Source organism: Cyprinus carpio, chromosome B23, assembly GCF_018340385.1.
Source record: "Cyprinus carpio isolate SPL01 chromosome B23, ASM1834038v1, whole genome shotgun sequence".
NCBI lineage: Eukaryota > Metazoa > Chordata > Actinopteri > Cypriniformes > Cyprinidae > Cyprinus > Cyprinus carpio.
The window spans coordinates 22,969,826-22,989,433 of record NC_056619.1 but is presented as its reverse complement, the minus strand read 5'-3'; the positions used below and the strand labels follow the sequence as shown (position 1 = coordinate 22,989,433).

The window sequence follows — 19,608 nt, the reverse complement described above, 5'->3', positions numbered from 1 at the left end:
ACAGTTTCAGTGAGGAATTCCCTTTTTCACAGAATTAGAACTATTATTAAAACTTCATAGTTCTCATTATAGTTATTGACCTTGGTGTGAACGGGCCTTCAATGCGGACAGAATTTTAATTTTTGGTGATCTATTTCCTTAAGATCAGCCTTATCGCATTTACTTTCACTTTTACAGCCAGTCTTTTTCAAATAAACCCAAAGACCTCCATTAGATAGGTCTGAAAAGGTTAGATATGTTCAATTTAACCCGGAAGCCAGTTCTGCTGGAAGGTTCACAACCGATCACCCCTAAAAGACTTTTAAATGGCTAGTTCACCCAAATATTTAAATTTCTTTCATCATTTATTCACCCTCAAGTAGTTCCAAATCTGTATGAGTTTCTTCCTTCTTCTGAACAAAAAACAAACAAACAAACAAAGAGATTTTGGAGAATGTGGTTAAAGGGATACTCCACCACAAAATGAAAATTTTGTCACTATTCACTTACCCCCATGTCGTTCCAAACCCGTAAAAGCTTTGTTCATCTTCGGAACACAATTTAAGATATTTTGGATGAAAACAGGAAAGGCTGTCTTCTGTCCCATAGACTGCCAAATAAATAACAGTGTCAAGGTCCAGGAAAGTATGAGAAGCATCGTCAGAATACTCCATCTGCCATCAGTGATTCAACCGTAATGTTATGAAGCGATGAAAATACATTTGTACACCAAGAAAAACAAAAATAATGACTTTATTCAACAATTCCTCTCCTCTGTGTCTCTCCAAATCAGCGTAGTGCCATTTTGACAAATCTGAGCAGTATGCAGGCGGTTTACGCTCTTCTTTGTCAGCTGAAAACAAAAATAACAACTTTATTTATGGGTGTGTTTTTGCTTTTGTTTGAGATTTGGTTTGAGATCGGAGAAGAGATGGTGACACAGAAGAGCGTACGCCATAGGATGACAAATATGAAAACAATTTTGGACTCAAGTGTGCAAGGACCTTTAGGGGTTTGGAAGGACATGAGGGTGAGTAAATGATAATAGAATTTTCATTTTTGAAAATGAAATCCCTTTAATGGACTGTTGATGGACAATGCGTAAAATGACATTCAAGATATGAAAACAGCTGCTTTATATTCTGCGTCCATTAGCGTCCTCCCCGGTTGCGTCCTATTCCTCGCGGATTCTGTGGTCAGACGAGACGCTAGGAAAAAGCACGTCGCTCTCCAGCGACAGGTTGCTGCCCAGACCAGCGATGCGGCTGCGCAGCAGAAAGTGAGTCCTGCGCTGCAGCAGCCGCTGCTGCTCCTGCTTGAGCTCCACGTAGGAGCGTGAGAACGTGTGGAATATGGAGGTGACGGGGAACGCCATGAGCAGGATCCCGCTGAGGATGCTGCTGAGCGCTACCACCTGTCCGGGGATGCTGCGCGGCACCATGTCGCCATAACCCACTGTGGTCATGGTGATCACGGCCCACCAGTACGTTGCAGGTATGCTACTGAACTCTCGCGTGACCCCAGCCTCGTTCTCGATCAGGTAGAGGAGCGGCGAGAAGAGCGCTATGGCCACGCAGAGGAAGAGGAGGAGCAGGCCGAACTCCCGGGTGCACCGGCGCGCCGTCAGCCCGAGCGTCTGGAGTCCGAGTGAGTGGCGCGCCAGCCGCATCACGTAGAGGATGCGTAACGCCCGCAGCACGCGCAGCACCAGACCCACTTTGTCCAGGTAGCTGTTGCCCGAGCCCAAGCGCTTCTCGCCCGTGGAGGTGCTGTCCACCACCAGCGTGATGTAGTAGGGCAGGATGGCTATGACGTCGATCAGGTTGAGCGGCTGCCGGAGGAAGGCCAGCTTGCTGCGGTCTTGGATGAAGCGCAGCGTGAACTCCAGTGAGAACCAGGCCACACACACCGTCTCCACGATGAAGATGTTGTAGCACATCTGAGAGCATTTGCCCTGAAACAGACGAATTGAAAGTTGTGTGAACCACCATTTAAAAGTCTAGATGCTTTTACTCAGCAAGGATGCATTAGATTGATCAAAAGTGACAGTAAAGACATTTATGATGTTGCAAAAGATTTCTATAAATGCCGCCGAACTTTTTATTCATCAAAGAATCCCCCCAAAAAATGTATATGGTTTCCATAAACATATTAAGCAACACAGCTGTTTTAAATATTGATAATAAGATATGTTTCTTGAGTAGCAAATCAGCATATTAGATTGATTTCTGAAGGATCATGTGATACTGAAGACTGGAGTAATGATTGTTTATTTTGAGGTATGTTAGCATGTTTGATTTATTTTTGAAGGTTTTTGTTTTCAATTGTAATAATATTTTACAAAATCACTGTTTTTACTATATTTTAATCAAATAAATAGAGCTTTGGTGAGCACAAGAGACACAAATATTAACATCTTGTTAATTTGAATTAACTATAATTTTCTTAATTTATTTTTTCAGTAGTACTGTTTTATTTTTGCTTATTCTGCAGTGTGTGTGTGTCAAACTATCCTCTAAAACAGGTATAGGCAACGTCTGTCCTGGAGTGCTGCTGTCCTGCAGAGTTTAGCTCTAACCCTAATCAAACACACCTGAACAAGCTAATCAAGGTCTTCAGGATTACTAAGGCTACAGACAAGTGAGGCTTTTTTCAGGTTTGGAGCTAAACTCTGCAGGACATCGGCACTCCAAGACTGACGTTGCCTTCCCCTGCTCTAAAAGCTTCATCCTCTGATCCCTGCCAATGTCTTGTTCTCAGTTGTAATACTGCTAGTACACCACTAGAGGAAGCCAGGGATTCATGAAAACACATCCTTCCTTGATTTGTTTTCAGAGCTTTGCTGCATATTATTTCACCTCATCTCACCTCGTCTTCCAGTGTCTTTTTCATTCTCATTAAATCCTAGAATTGCACCTTGAAGACTAACAACAGCAAAGTAAGAAAAATGTGTTGATTGTGATGCAGAAAATGTGAAAATGGTGCCACTGACTAAGTGCACTGAAAATTAAACCCCATTATATAAATACTGTTTGCACGCTTGATACTTCAGTGCTAAATTTAAAATGGTAAGATGTTAGGACTACTTACCTGCATCTTTGCATCCTGGGTCCTTAAAAACAAACCCTGTGCCAGACATACAAACCAGCAGAACTGATAAACCCTCTTGAGATCACTGCTTTTATGAAGATCAAATTAAAACCTTGGGTCTAAATGTCACCAAGGAGTAAATACTAATAGATTTAGCAACATTATTTAGATTTGCCAGGATATACTTTTAGTAAAATATGAAGAAAAATTCCTAAAGTCTTTTTTTTCCTCACAATAGAGTACCATAAATAGCCTGTGACAAACAGAAAGGACATAATTCATGGAAATGGAAGTAGCCTCTGTCTGGCTGGTGCTATGTTGGTTTAACGCTTAATTGAATTTTCTATGCTCTGTTTTTCTCTGTACCAGGGGCGGCGATTTTAATTATTCCAGTGACTGATGTGAGCCGAGACAATGGGTGTCTTAATTCAATTAGAGTAGGAGCTGGTTTAACATGAGAGTCAGTCTAATTGCCACAAATTATTTCTGGAGAAAGATGACCTCTCCTGTAGCAAAGCCGTCTGCTGGAGCAGATTCGCTCTGGTTGAGCAGAACAACTGTGAACAGGGGCTTGATGAATTTCAGTAAACGTGTTTGAGATCTTTCTTCCTGCAGAGATGAGCTGTGAGACACCTGGCTGTCATTTTCAAGTGAACTTAAAGACCTTGATTAGCTGGTTCACGTGGGTTTGAGTTCCAACTACAGTCTGCAGGAAGCAAGATCTTCAGGAGCAAACCTGAACTATTTTAAACTCCAGTCAAATTATTTGTCTAGCACTTTTCACAACACTTTGATTCAAAGCAGCTTTACAGAGATTCATAATGTAAATGTTTATAATATTTCAAAATATTCATGCCTTATCGTAGCATTTATCAGATTAAAGCAGGGCAATATAGTTGTTACATTTGATTGTAATGATATCAAACAGTCAAGATTTGCTATACTACACAGTCCTGTGCAAGTGCACTGTATGTATGCTGATGTATGTACACTCTTTTTTTAAAGAAAGAGCTTGGCAATATTATAGATTAATTTTGTAACAAAATAAATCAGACAGTTGAGATTTGCTCTATAGCATATATTGTTTTACATGAAAAAGCTACAAGTATTTTCTAGGAAAGCATGGTTTATCTGTTATTGGCTACTGGCCAGTATTTCTGATTTTTTAAAAATGATTAGTATCAGTCTATATTAGATATTTAATTGTGTGTAATCAACAATTCCCCTATTTTTACATTTAGATTTGATCGATAAAAATCAATAATAAAAAAATAAATAAATAAAGTAACACTGTTCTCAAAAAGAATATGCTATTTTCATACTGTCCATTATAATCTTGTGATGTCAAAATTCACTTGCAACATTTAAAAGTTTAACTTTAGTGTTTTTTATTTATTTATTTAAATAAAATGGTACAGTATATATATCAGATTATCTGTATATCATCCAGAAACTTAATTTAATATTATACATACATACATATTTTACCCTTTTTTTAATAATAAAAAAAAAAATACAATTCATGCAAATTTGATTTACACTATTCAAAAGTTTGCGGTAGGCAACATTTAACATTTTTTTTTGAAAGAAGTCTTTTTTGCTCACCAAGGCTGCATTTATTTGATCAACATTACAGTAAAAACAGTAATATTGTGAAATATTATTACAATTTAAAATAGCAGATTTTGTATTTAAATATGCTTTAAAAATGTAATTTAATCCTTTGATGCAAAGCTGAATTTTTTTTTAAATATTTTTGTGGAATACATACATATTTTAGCATCATTTGATGAGTAGAAAGTTAACAAAAACAGCATTTAATTGAAACAGAAATTATAAATGTCTTTTCTGTCACTTTTGATAAAATGAAGGCATCCTTGCCTAATTAAAGTTCCATTTCTTTTTAAAAAGCCCCAAACTTTTGAACAGTAGTAGATCGCAGGACAAACTGGTACTTACAGTCTCCTCCTCCTCTCTCATGGCAGGCATGGTGCTTATGGACAGGTTGACGGCTGTTATCGTGACGAACAGCACCGACAGGCAGGCGAAGATCTTCCCGGGCAGGCCGGAGTGAGGCTTCTCCACCATGTCTCTTAGTTTTCCCATCCAGTGGCCGAGACGAGACTCTCTGGCCAATCCGCTTCCACTGTCCTCGTCGTCGTCCTCGTCTTCCTCCACCACCCGCTCTAGTTCGTCGCATTCCTCCACACGCTGCAGGAGGCGTCGCCGGCAGCACCATTCCAAGCTCTCCTCCGGGACGCCCCAGTAGAGCAGCTCTTCTTGGAAAGACAGGGCGCACATCTCCCGCAGAGAGCGCAGCTTCCCGGCGCGCAGGAAGGTGAGGATGGTCCGGAAGGCGCAGGGACTGCGGTCGAAGAAGAACTCATTGTGGACCACGTCGTAGTCATCACACACCCGCATGATCTCGTCAAAGCTGCTGCACAGACGCAACTGGCCCAGACGCGAGAGGGGGAAGTCCTCCAGCGTGGTCCAGGGAAGCTGGTACCGCAGGCCGCCCACGTTAATGATGACGTGCAGCCGCTGGCCGCAGGATGGCAGGTTGCCGTTGTCGTCTGGATGGAGCGCATCGGGGATGCCGGGGTCAGTCAGAGGCAGTCGTTGCGCCCGTTTGTAATAAACGCCCTTGAGGGCCTCTTGCTCCTGGATGGGCGGCGCGTTCAGAGAGGTGTCCGAGGTGCAACTCAAAGCACTGTAGTCGTAATCCGAACCATCGCCTGCCAGTAAAGTCATCTTTCACCTGGCCACCTCCACCTCAGCGGCTGTCACATGCCTGTAGTCCAGCGTTTCCTCTCAAAGAGTGACCTGCTCAATGAGAACGAGACGGCAGATTAGTGATCAAGGTATTGAGGCCTGTTCACTCCTAGACTGATAATGATAACTAGGGGTGGGCAATATCACCAAAATCTGTATCACAATATCGTCTAAAATTAGGGTTGCAAAGGGGTGGAACATTTCCAGTAAATTTCCAGAAACTTTCCAAAAATCCCTGGAATAAAAAATAAAAAAATAAAATCCTGGAAAGTTTCCAAAATTTCTGGAATATTTCATATATTCAAAGTTTACTGGAAATTTTCCACCTTTTTGCAACCCTACCTACAATATATAATTATTTTTTCTTTAAATTAGATCTTTATGATATCAAAATTTTTGATACCATAGATATTTCAGAAATCTTGCCATCAAGTGTCAATATAACAAAAAACTAATACTAGCCTAAATAAAAAATTTTGATACCATAGATATTTCAGAAATCTTGCCATCAAGTGTAAATATAACAATAAAGTTATATTCAGACAAGTCTGCGATTAAATAAGAATGAGAAACTAATTACAAGAAATAGGACAAAAACTACAGTAGAACAAATAAATAATCTATCTATCTATCTATCTATCTATCTATCTGTCTGTCTGTCTGTCCGTCTGTCTGTCTGTCTATCTACTATCTGTCTGTCTGTCTGTCTGTCTGTCTGTCTGTCTATCTATCTATATGTAACGATGGAGGTTGTGGTGAGGCACTTCCAGTGGAAGGGAATTATTATAAAAAAATATTGTATATATAAAAGTCGATTTGGTGCATTTCTCGAATCATCCTTAATATTTGCAATGATGTGCATTTCTCAAAACAATTTGTACAAACAGCACCACACAATAGATTTTTTGCAAAAGCCTGTAACTTACTCAAAATCTTTAGTTAATATCTCAAAAGTATTTATGTCAATGAACATATCAGTGGCATCGGAATGAAAAGTTCTTGTGTCATTATTCACAAACAAGATAGGCAAAATGCTTAGTCACTGTTGTCATTAACTTGTTCAAAAGAATGAGAAACTGATTTTATGATGTGCACAGGTGACAAGATGATGCGAAGGATGAGCAAGTAGTTTTGAGAATTTCATTTGCACCAAAAGCCATGGAAAAACTGTAATTTAATATATACATTAAATCCAAACTAAATGCAAATCTATCTATTCCTCTATCTGTCTATGTCTCTATCTCTGAAAATGTAGGTTACTGTGAGGCACTTACAATGGAAGTGAATGTGAACAATTTTAAGAGATTTAAAAGCAGAAATGTGAATTCTTTTTTTCAAATTTAGCATTTTATAAAAGCACTTATTCTGGTACATTTTATGTATTTTTGTTTAAAAATTTGTTTGTCATTTTTACAGCAGTTTTAGTGTTTATGGAACTGAATTTGTATAATTGGATACACAGTCACTTTACACAGAAAAGGTTAGTAAGCATTTTTTTAATCATGGTAACACACATATTGTTATATTTTGCAGCTGTACTGTTGTAGCCGTGACTTTGGACCATTATACTAAGCAAAACCATTTTAGGACAAACAAACAAAAAAGCATTTTTAAATAGATGAATGAACACAGCCACTAAAATGAAAAACCCGACCAGAAGAGGTAGCAAGATGAAGCCAGTGCTATTACAATAAGAGGCTCGACCGACCGATGACATCACTCAGGTCCCAAAGTACAAAGTACTTTCTAATGGACAGAAACCTCCCGGGTTCTGCTGATCAATAATCCCGCTGTCTACTTTTTGGGACAGACTCTGTGATTAAGGTCTAGTAAAGTGCAATTGTTGGTAAGATTATGACGACATTTAAGATTCTTAGCAAAACTGATGCTATTTCACGCTACTACCTTCAAACTTTTGACTAATAATTAGCATGACTTGTTTTTCACCCCACAGGGCCTTTTGTGCATCACTTTCATCTGCTGTTTTTAGGAGCATCTGGGACGTTCAGATAAGATGGTGTATGTTCTGACTTGTTGCGGGGGACTTGCCAATGAATGAACCCTTGCGAAACAAGTGAACAGAATATCTTGGCACGCAACTACCTAGCCTGCGATAGCCCGCGACAAGGAAGCCTTCCCATCCAAGTAAGAGTGTGAAAATGAATAACTCGAGTGCTTCCAACACCTCTTTTTCAAACTTGTCTCAAACGTTCACCTACACAACAAGTGGAGCATTTTGAACCTTAGACACCTTTCTTGCAACGCCGCAATGCGAACCACAGACTGATGAATCGAAATGCTCTGGCTCAACATCGCTCCAGTGAAGACGTTCACCTCCCAGACAAGGCTGGGCAGATTTTATTAGCTTCTTTTCACTTTGGGAAATTAAATTGAATTGGCCACTTCCCACAGGAAGTTGAACTAGAATAAGAGGAAAATAAATTTACTACGTTAATTTTAAAGAAAATGAACACAAGTTATGCATTCTAGTAAATGAAATGGTTTTTTTTTTTTTTTACACTTTTTCAGTGTTATTTTTGTATCATTGCAGTACTATTATCATATTTCTTAATATTTTGAATCAATTTTTATTGGTATTATAAATTTAAAGTTTTAGTGTTTTAGTTTTAGTTATTTTAGTTAATCATGTTATGAAATGAGAAATGCTGCCTTTGTAACAACTAGCTTAAATAAAAAATGCTGATTTTATATGTAAATTTATATTTGTTTTTGTTTTAAGGTTTTATCTTTAATTAATATATATATATATATATATATATATATTATTTTTTATTATTATTATTTTTTTTTCAAGTAATGAACTTTTTTGGTTAACTATAACAAAAACCACAATTTTAAGTTAATTAAATATATAATATATAAAATGACAAAATTGTTAATAACATAAAATATATATACAATATGTGACTCTGGACCACAAAACCAATCATAGGGTTATCATTATTATTATTTATTTTTTAATAAAAAAAAAAAAAATTGTTTTTTTGTTATGGTGGGATAATTTTTGGGAGATATAAATATTTTTGAATATGTGGTATGTGGGTGGTGAAAAAATATTTTTTTTTTTTTTTTTTTAAAAAAATTTTTTTTTTTTACAAATTCATTTTGTATTTAATTATTTAATATTACATTTTAAGTTCACTTAATTTATAATATATATAAAAAAATACAATTAATTAATATAAATATTAAAAAGTTCATTTATTTTAATTCTGAACGGCACACAATCCTGCCATAAAAGCACCACAGAAGCAGTATTATTAATAATAACATAACTAAAAATAAAATGACAAAAAAAAAGTTATACTTAATATATAAACAAAAAAAACTTGTATACAGGTGCATTAATTTTGTTAGATATCAGTTCATTTTAAATTCTCCTGTCTTGCATTCTGTCAATTCAAATTCAGGAATTCAGCTGGAATTGTCATTCTAATTCTGAATGGTGCACAGCGCTGCTCCCAGATGCTTTATACCCTCCATGGCCAGTGTCCAAACTAATTAAATCAATTACCATGATGAAGCTGTAATGGGTTCACAAGTCACAAATTAGTGTCTGCGGCCCTGTGTGTTCAGGCACCAATCAGAAGCCAAGATGGGAGTCTTCGGGTTGCTAAAATCAGGAAAGTGTGCGTCACCGCATGCTTATTAAGCACCTGCACTGTCAGTCGCTGCAAGATAATGATTAAGCTTGGCCTTTTGTTTCCGAGCTGTCAAAATAAGCATGCGCTAACCACTGGGCTGCCGAGGAGCGTCTGTCACCTTTATCTTCCGCACATGCAGGCCTTTATCTTAAGTAGGGTTGAGTGTTCAAAGAAGGAGTGACATGAGAATTAGTAGATGAAAGGAAGGTGTAAGGCAGGTGACAGGAAGAAGAGGTCAGGTACAGAAATGGACATCTTTGGAAAATGTTGGAAAATGTTTGGAAAATGTTGACAGGCAAACACTAGTTTCCAATTTCCAATTAAAGATTGGGCAAAGATAACAAAAATATACATGTACAGTGAACCAGAATTTAACATTCTCATCATGTACTCACCCTGCACTAGACTGGATGGCAAAATAAAAAAAGAAAATGAAAGCATATTGTCTGCACTATATAAGCTGCAAAAAATTTAACTAACAAAAAAAATTCTGAATTGATGAAATGGCCATACCTAAGAGAAAATGACAAGAAAGGGGGTTTACTGAATTGCAATTCAAAAAGTAATGCATTCTTGGACGTTTTTAAAGAACTCATTAATAAAATAATTAATTTATATAACAAAAAAGTCTTTCTTTCTTTCTATTAACCTAAGTCTGTTTGTCTGTAAGGTCTATAAAACATTGCAGCTTGTACTTAAATGTGAATAAAAATTAATTATTTGGGGTAATTTACACTTCTAAATTAATTAAAAGTTTTAAGTTTTTATAATTAAATTATATAAAATTATTTTATAAACTTTCAAACAAGGATAAACACAAAACCATGCTTTGGTAGTTAAAAAATTGTTTTGGGAAATTCTATGATTTAATTCTCAGTTTTTTTATTTTTTTATTTTAATTCTCCTCCTTTGCATTCAAATTCAAATTTCAATTCTGGATCCTCTTGCTACCTTAATTCAAATTCATTTCAGGAACATCTATTGCTACCTCAATTAAAATTCTGGAATTCCAATTATTCTCAGTTCATTTCCAAATGGCGCACAGCACCCACGGACAGTTAAATTCATTAGATTGCCTTAAAAACACCACAGAAATAGTCCATATGTTGTATGCGGGTGTTTAGAAGCCATCAAATCCAGTGCAATGCTTCTTGATGTGCTACATTTGGAAATGTGCATGTGTGATGTGTTTGGGGTAATGGTAATTGGGGTAATATAGTGTATTGATCGACGGTCTTGTTTTATTGTACGTTCAAGGTGGACGCACTATTTCATTGCTCACATTGTTTTTCCAATGCATTCTTCAAAATTTCTCATCCACAGAAGAAAGAAAGTCAGTGGGTTTGGAAGAACAAGAGGATGAGTAAACAATGACACAGTTTTCTTTTTGGTGAACTATTCCTTTTAAGGAACGACAGTGCGAATGGACAGAATGAAAGAGTGTGCGAGAACAGTCGAGGAGCAGAGCAAACCTTTGAACCGCAGCGTTGGTAACAGTGAGTTTTCACTCTGACGCAGCGAGATCACAGCTTTGCTCCAGGGCTTTTTCTCCAGATTGCCTCTGAGTCACAGGACTGTGATTCTGGCAGTAACATGCTGAGCACACTTTCCAACCTAACTGCACTAACCTCCATCATGTAGAAAATCGAGCGCTGGGGATCTGAACCTCTGCTTTCAAAGAACACTTCTTCCCAAAATGAACATTTTGTCATTTACTCAGCCTCACATCTTTCCAAAGCTGTACTTTTCTTTCATCCGTAAAACATATATATTAGGGCTGTGGATGTAATGCATTAATTTTATTAATTAGCTATAGGAGTTATAGAACAACAATACATTTAGGTCACATTGTTAATCTTAGATTTCATATAGTTGATTGGTGATGAACTTGATGCAGCCAACAACTGTAACAATATAGCCTATAGAATGAAGTTATATGCACCTAAAATTCAGGACATCGGGGCAAAAATGCCCAGTATGAGTTTCTGTCGCATATTTATATCATATGATATAGTTACGCAATATCACACGAGCAACAATTGCACACGATCACACGAGTGCTGTTTTTGTCCCGAAGTGCAAATGTGATATTGATTTTCAATAAATAAGAAGTTAATATTGTGTTATATTTTAGACACATTTTGGTCTGTTTTAGCTCAATTTTCAATAAAAATATTACCTGCAAAGCCACAGCAGAATTGTTGTGTGCCAGAGCAACACACAGCGATGGTTTGTTTCTGAATGAGTCCACGTTTTGTTATATTTTGGGATGGTTTTTTTATGGGTGGTTATTTGTTTTATTACTGATTGATTTTGTTGTTTGAAGGGATTATTTTTGTTTGTTTATTGATTGTTTAGTTGTTTGTTTGCTTTATTTTGAGGGTAGTTTTATATATAATAAATAAAAATAATTGCAATCAATCAATCAAATAAATAAACAAATAAATTACACTAATTGGATAATTCACCCCATAAAATGACCCTAAATTTCTCAAACATTACTGTCATGTTAAACCTACACGACTTTATTTATTTATCGTTTGAAGAACGTTTGTAAACAAATTATTTTGGTTACCATTGACCTTTGGTTACTGAGACATTTCTTAAATTGTCTTCTTTAATGTTCCACAGCACAAAGAATGTCATGCAGGTTTGAGGGTGAGTTCGTGATTTTTGGGTGAACTACCCCTTTAATACCCATTTAAAATGCATTAAATCTCACAACATTATTTATGCAATTGTAATTTCAGTGTAAATGCATTCATGCCACCTCTGAGCTGCAATAAACAGTCTAAATATATCTAAATACCAATTAAGATGCAGCTTCTGAAATAAATAAATAAATCATGGCCTTTGGAGCCTAATAGTTTGTGTGTTATACATTTTATGTTGAATCAAATAAAATAATTCTAGCTACTTTTTGTAATGTGTATTTGATGCTATTATCATTTAACACAATTGCTTAATTATTATTATTTTTGGGGGTGGACAGTTATTTCTCAGCAAACTTTGATTAATTTGTAATTAATTAGATTAATTCATCACCACACTGTGTAATTAATTTGATTAAAAATGCAATAGTTTGACAGCCTTAATTTATATAGCAGAATGTCCAAGCTGCTATTTTCCAAACACAGTTTTTAAAGAACAAGTTCCATTTGAACAAAACTAGTTGTTCCCCAGTTTTCTGTTTGATGACTGAGCTACTTGAGCAGAATAAGAGGTCTGGTAATGTGATATGTAGTATGCGGAGCACAGGAAGATTACAGGCGTCACTTATTTACATTGCTGGATTTAGTGACTGTTGAAAGACAAGAATAATCATACTGTGACAGCCAGAGAAAATTACTCAATGGGAAAATTGCTTGTGTGTTTAATACACTCAGTGCAGTCATGCAAAATTTAATGGCAACAGCCTCAATGCTGCTTCTGATATATATATATATATATATATATATATATATATATATGTATATATGTATGTATATATATATATATATATATATATATATATATATATATATATATATATATATGTATATATATATATATATATTATATATATATATCATATGTATATATATATATATATATATATATATATATATATGCTATTATGATATATATATATAACCCATATATATGTATATATATATATATGTATATATAAACCCAGTTGGATCTAATATCATAAGGCAAAATCTGACAAGTTTCATTTTTTGATCAGCCAGAAAGAACAAGAATTACTCCCACCGTTACTTACACGAGCTGTGAACTGTTTTGGAAAAAATATTAAAATCTTTGTCAATTTGTGTATTGTTCTCCAAATTAATGCACTGATTAGCATCAAGTACAAACGTTTTTGGAGTATTTGAGTTTGTGTGCATATGTTCAAAAGCATAATGGAAGAACAATAACTAGAATATCAGTGTTGTGTCTCGTCAAAGTGATGGATAACATGGGAAACATCTCCTGGCTGATTTGTATGAGGTTTATTGAATTATCTATGGCTAATACTTCTTTGCATGTCAGACATAATAGAAGCCAAAGCTTTTCTTCTGGGACATCTTTACACACAATAAAGCATCTTCTCTGTGCTGTTAAACACATCAAAACACATCATCCAGCAAACAGTAAGAATGGCCCATATATTAAATATTCATGATGATACCGTATATACTTGATCACTTTGATGATGATATAAAATCGAGCGCTGCACTTATTTTAATGTGCTTTTTATTTAGGCATCGAGTTCTCAATTGTCTACTGTAGTTGTTTTTAGAAATCTGTCTTCAACATTTATAGTATGTTTGTTACAAATATAGCAGAAAACATATCATGCCATACATTTTGTGTTTTAGTTTATACATGAAACATTTTTACCTGGAGGAGGGGGAAATCACTTTTAAGACATTTAAGATGAATGCATAAATACATAGATTTATATCAAATTCATCAATTGGCTAAAAACATCGAATGTAATTATTAGTTATATTGCCCATACCCTACTGAACAGCTGGTAAAGTATTCTGATGTCAATGTTGTGCATAATTTCCATTATGTTCCACACATCAAGTTAACTTTTTTGTGCACTTTAAATCCACAGTGCTCATGATTAAGCAGGGAGCCTCATGTTTTGGGTGATGATACACCATACTCCACTGCTGCCTGGTGAGAGCACTTGGCAAACGTGCCCCACCCCATCCCACGCATCTCATGCTCTCTTCTGGTGCCGCCCACCCATCGTCTATGGGGTCCTGCAGCTCTACGTCTCTAGGACTTCTGCTCCCTCTTCCCCTCAGATTGATGCATCTGTGGCCGTCTGACTTTCCATGAGTGGATTTGTCAAAGAAAGGCCAGCGGCAGTTTGTCTGTCACCATCAGATGGATCTGTTTATTTTTCCCATCGCTAATGCACTGAAAGTGACATACAGCCAAGTATGGTGACCCATACTCAGAATTCGTGCTCTGCATTTAACCCATCCAAAGTGCACACACACAGCAGTGAACACACACACACCGTGAACACACACCAGGAGCAGTGAGCAGGTGCCAAGGGAGCAGTTGGGGGTTCAGTGCCTTGCTCAAGGGCACCTCAGTCGTGGTATTGTCGGCCCGAGACTCGAACCCACAACCTTAGGGTTAGGAGTCAAACTCTCTAACGATTAGGCCACAGCTTCCCCTGCAAGTACTGCCTTAACAGACACTTTCATTCAAAGTGACACACAGTACTACAGGATTCGAACCTACAACCTTTCAGTTATTAGATTACAACTTCAAGGTAAACATGTGCTATTTTCAAGCCACTTACGTAATGGTTTAAATTATCAAAAAAAAAAAAAAATGTCTGAATTCATTTTGGAAAATGTGCTTAAATGTCAAGAAAATAATAAGAAGAATATCATTTATTAACAACATAATTTATTTTATTTTTCACAGTAATATAAAAACAAACAAAATATCCTCGCTGATGAAAAAAAGTCACTTTGGATGTCATCTTATTTCCTATCATTTCCATAAACTTTTTATAGTGATATTTACCACCATTCGTTTTGTTAATTATAGGCAAGAGTTTTGCTTAAAAGACTGTTTATAGTACTAAATAGCTATTTGCACTGCCAAAAATCATCTTTTACTTAGTATTTATGTGTTGTTTACTTGTTAAAATATCTAAAAATGCTTAGAAAAGTTTCATTTGAGAAACAATACTACATAAGATATTAAGGCTTGTTTTCATAAATTGTCTCTTGAATATAAATGCCTTTTGTTTCACTGCGCTAGCAGATGTTTGCGCTTGTTTTTATCTTTTTTCTTGAACTTGTTCAACTTCCTAGCAAGGAAAAATACAGTTGTATTAAAAATACATGAAGAAAACAAGTCTTAATATCTACTTTGTTGGAAGGATTTGACATTAACCAACAGACATTTGTTGGTTATTTTTTGCAGTTTGGCTACTGGTTATGATCAATAAATTTTGAAAAGATTACTTTTCTTTCAAATAATCAAGTCGATTTTGCCTTCATAACCTGTAAACACAACACAAAGTGACATCCTCAAAGATTAAGGCTCATTATTTTTGTTCATTAAATGACTCACACCACAGATTTTTGAGTTGGTGAGTTATTCTTAAATGTTCGCCATCTGGAAAAACCACACCTCTCAGCGTGAATGATCTTCCTTTACCAAAGACACAAAAAGCACATTGACTGTATCTCCACTAGCAGAACATCACTGAATAATGCTGCACTCTCCTCATCTGTATCTCTGACACTTGTAGCTTGCAGCAGAGAACATTCCCCGCATCTCTTACACCGACTATGTACACACAACACGTTTAAACACTGGGATGTTCAGGTCCAACAGCGCCTGCAGCTACGCTCATATCATAAGACATCTGCTTACATCAACTCAAACGTGAATCGGAGAGAGAGAGTGAGAGATTTTTTTTTAGATATTAGTGGGTGGATTTAATAAATCGCTGAATATATTGAAACAAGAAACATCTTCGGGCTATAATTGCTTTCCCTTCCTCTCTTGTGTCCACTGTACATAAAACAGTCTCTGGGCTTCACAGCGGTTCAGCAAACCTCTCCATCTTCTCACTGTACTTAACCTTTGCCACAGCACTGCTTCTATTCCTGGCAGGTTTTTTAGCACATCACTAGCAGAGAAAGGCTGATGCACGGCAGCCAAAATCTCAGAGTTTGTGTTTGCATTTATATCCCAGCAGCAGGGTCATCCTGATCTCCATTTCTGCACTAAATCCTATGTTTATTAATGCATTGTTGCAGACATACATTGACAATATGGCCACAATGCAAACCTCCTCATCAAGGATTATCATCACACTACTGGGCGAATCTCACAAAACATGCAGGAACATGTTCAGGTCATATGCTACTTCCAAAAAAAAAAAAAAAAAAAAAAAAAAAAGAAGTAAGTAATTATGTTTGTTTTTTGATAATAATAGATGACATTAAAGCACACAATGCCAAGTTCCATTAATGTAATGCAAAATAATAAGATAAAATAAAAAAAAAATATATAAATATAAATACATTTATAAGAATAAATAAAAAAAATACTGTAATTCAAAAAATATTTTAAATGTAGTAAAATGTGTTTATATATGGTGGAATATTTGTTACACGGAAATTTGGCATTTATTTAATAATGGGAAATGCCAAAAATGTCAAGATGCATTGTTTAAAAAATATTATTAATAAAAAAGTGTTTAAAAATCTGCTTAAATGTCATGAAAAAAAAAACACACACACACACACACACACACACACACACACACACACACACACACACACACACACACACACACACACACAAAAAACACCTTACTGGTCAATAACAATATATTTTTAAGTTCCATTTAAATATTACTATATATATATATATATATATATATATATAATATATATATATATATATATATATATATATATATATATATATATATATATATATATATTGTCATGGCCAAAAATATCAGAACCCTTTGTAAATATGATCAAAGGAGGCTGTGAAAATTTATCTGAATTGTTAATCCTTTTGATCTTTTATTAAAAAAATTTACAAAAATCTAACCTTTCATTGGATAGTAAGAATTTAAAATGGGGGGATATCATTATGAAATAAATGTTTTTCTCTAATACACATTTGCCACAATTAATAGCCCCCTTTTATTCAATACTTTTTGAAACCTCTATTTGCCAGTTTAACAGCTCTAGATTTTCTCCTATAATGCCTGATGAGGTTAGAGAACACCTGACAAGAGATCAGAGACCCTTCCTTCATCCAGAATCTCTCCAGACCCTTTAGATTCCCAGCTCCATGTTGGTGCTTCTTCTCTTCAGTTCACCACACTCATTTTCCGTAGGGTTCAGGTCAGAGGACTGGAATGGCTATAGCAGAAGCAAACCCATTTTTGTGTTGTTTTTGAGGTTTGTGTTTGGATTATTGTACGGTTGGATGATCCAAACATGGTCCATTATAAGATTTCTAACAGAGTCAGTCACTTAGTGTTTTTTTTATTTGTTGGTATTTGATAGAATCCATGCCATGTATCTAAACAAGATGTCCAGGACCTCCAGCAGAAATATAGGCCCACAAAAATCAAAAATACAGCAGTATATTTCATTGTACACATGGGGTACTTTTTATCCCTGTGTTCACCAAACCCATCTTGAGTGTTTGTTGTTAAAATCTAATTTTTTTGGTACATCTGACCATAGAAGCCAGTCCCATTTGAAGTTCCAGTCATGTCTGATAACTGAATATGCTGGAGTTTGTTTTTGGATGAGCTAGGAGAATTTTTCTTGAAGCCCTCCCAAACAACATGTGGTGATGTAGGTGCTATTTGACAATTTTTTTTAAGGTTTTCTGAACCAGAGACTCAACTATTTTCTGCAATTCTTCAGCTGTGGTCCTTGGAGAGTCTTTAGCTACTCAAACTCTCCTTCTCACCGTGAATTAGGACGATATAGACACACATCCTCTTCCAGGCAGTTTTGTAACATTTTCTGTTGGTTGGAAATTCTTAATTATTGCCCTGATGGTGGAAATGGGAATTTTCATTGCTCTAGCTCTTTTCTTAAAGCCACTAATTTGTAAAGCTCAATAATTTTTTTGCTGCACATCAGAAATATATTCTTTGTTTTTTCTCATTGTGATGGATGATTAAGGGAATTTGGGCTTTGTTTTCCCTTATATTTATATTTCTGTAAAACAGGTATGTTTGGTCTGATAATTTCATGTTCATAATCACCCTGGAGTGCTCAAAATTGTGAATATGAATGGGAATATACTTCTGAGATATTTCTAGGGGTGCCAATAATTGTGTCCAACGTGTATTTGAGAAAAACATTCATTTCATAATGATATTTCCCCCTATTTTAAATTCTTATTATCCAATGAAAGGTTAGATTTTTGAGAATTTTTTTTAAAATAAAAGATCAAAAGGATTAACAATGCAGATTAATTTTCACAGCCTTCTTTGATCATTTTTAACAAGGGTGCCGATATTTTTGGGCATGACTATATATATATATATATATATATATATATATATATATATATATATATATATATATATATATATATTTTATAGTAGTATTTTCGATTTCATTATAATTATAAAAATATTATAAAAGACAAATGATACATCATATAATACTATGGAAAAAGCTATATATACACACATATACACAAATATATATACATATATACAGTATATAAAGATTCTAATGTGAAATGTGACCCAGACATGTTTTTGTGAAATTTGCCTTATTAGGAATTTAATGTATACTGTATTTTAGTTTCAGTTGGTCTCTCATTTTTGTGAAGTAATTAACAGTTTTTTGTAATGTAACTATTTTTGGAGGTAATTAAAGGGATACTCCACCCCAAAATGAAAATTGTGTCATTAATCAGTCACTTACCCCCATGTCGTTCCAAACCCATGAAAGCTCAGATCGTCTTCGATACACAATTTAAGATATTTCGGATGAAAACCGGGAGGCCTGTGACTGTCCCATAGACTGCCAAGTAAATAACAGTGTCAAGGTCCATAAAAGGTATGAAAGTCTTCATCAGAATACTCCATCTGCCATCAGACGTGCAATCTGGGTTATTTGAAGTGACAGGAACACTTTTTGTAAGCAAAGAAAACAAAAATAACGACTTTATTCAATAATTCCTGTCAACGGTCTCCTCTGTGTCTCTCTATATCACTGTATGCTCTTCTATGTCATCCGCGCCCACAAAACACTTATTTTATTTCAAATCAAAGCTAAATACACGTAGAAACAGCGCATCCTTGTGGTGCGGATGACACAGAAGAGCATCAGAAGAATTTATGCTCTGAGGCCAGTATGCTAATTAAAAATCGAAACTTGCGAGCAAGTACACAAACCTGTGTCATTTAATCACTTTCTGTTTCTTTCTCTCATTCTCTCCAATATTCTAGTTGTTTCATGTTCAGCTGGATCACAGGACCGCACAAACTTCAATATACATTACGTAATGATTACATAAGGATTTGTCCAGCAGTTGTATGCATTACCACACATTTTCAAGCAGTTATTATCCA

At 35.5% G+C, this 19,608-nt stretch overlaps 1 protein-coding gene and 1 long non-coding RNA gene across 2 annotated transcripts; one reads left to right on the top strand and one right to left on the bottom strand.

Annotated features, from left to right (window-relative positions):
• Positions 1 to 928: 928 nt before the first annotated feature.
• LOC109071157 (potassium voltage-gated channel subfamily G member 1-like) lies at positions 929 to 5,820 on the bottom strand. Its single transcript, XM_042750955.1, has 2 exons — positions 5,029 to 5,820; positions 929 to 1,933 (listed from the first exon to the last, which is right to left on the bottom strand). Exons 1-2 carry the CDS (start codon positions 5,818 to 5,820, stop codon positions 1,154 to 1,156), a joined length of 1,572 nt encoding a protein of 523 aa, XP_042606889.1. The 3' UTR covers positions 929 to 1,153.
• Positions 2,632 to 8,336, top strand: LOC122141968. The gene is made up of 4 exons (XR_006158248.1): positions 2,632 to 2,917; positions 5,055 to 5,930; positions 7,375 to 7,687; positions 7,796 to 8,336. It is a non-coding gene; the product is annotated as an uncharacterized LOC122141968 (long non-coding RNA).
• The last annotated feature ends 11,272 nt before the right edge of the window (positions 8,337 to 19,608 follow it).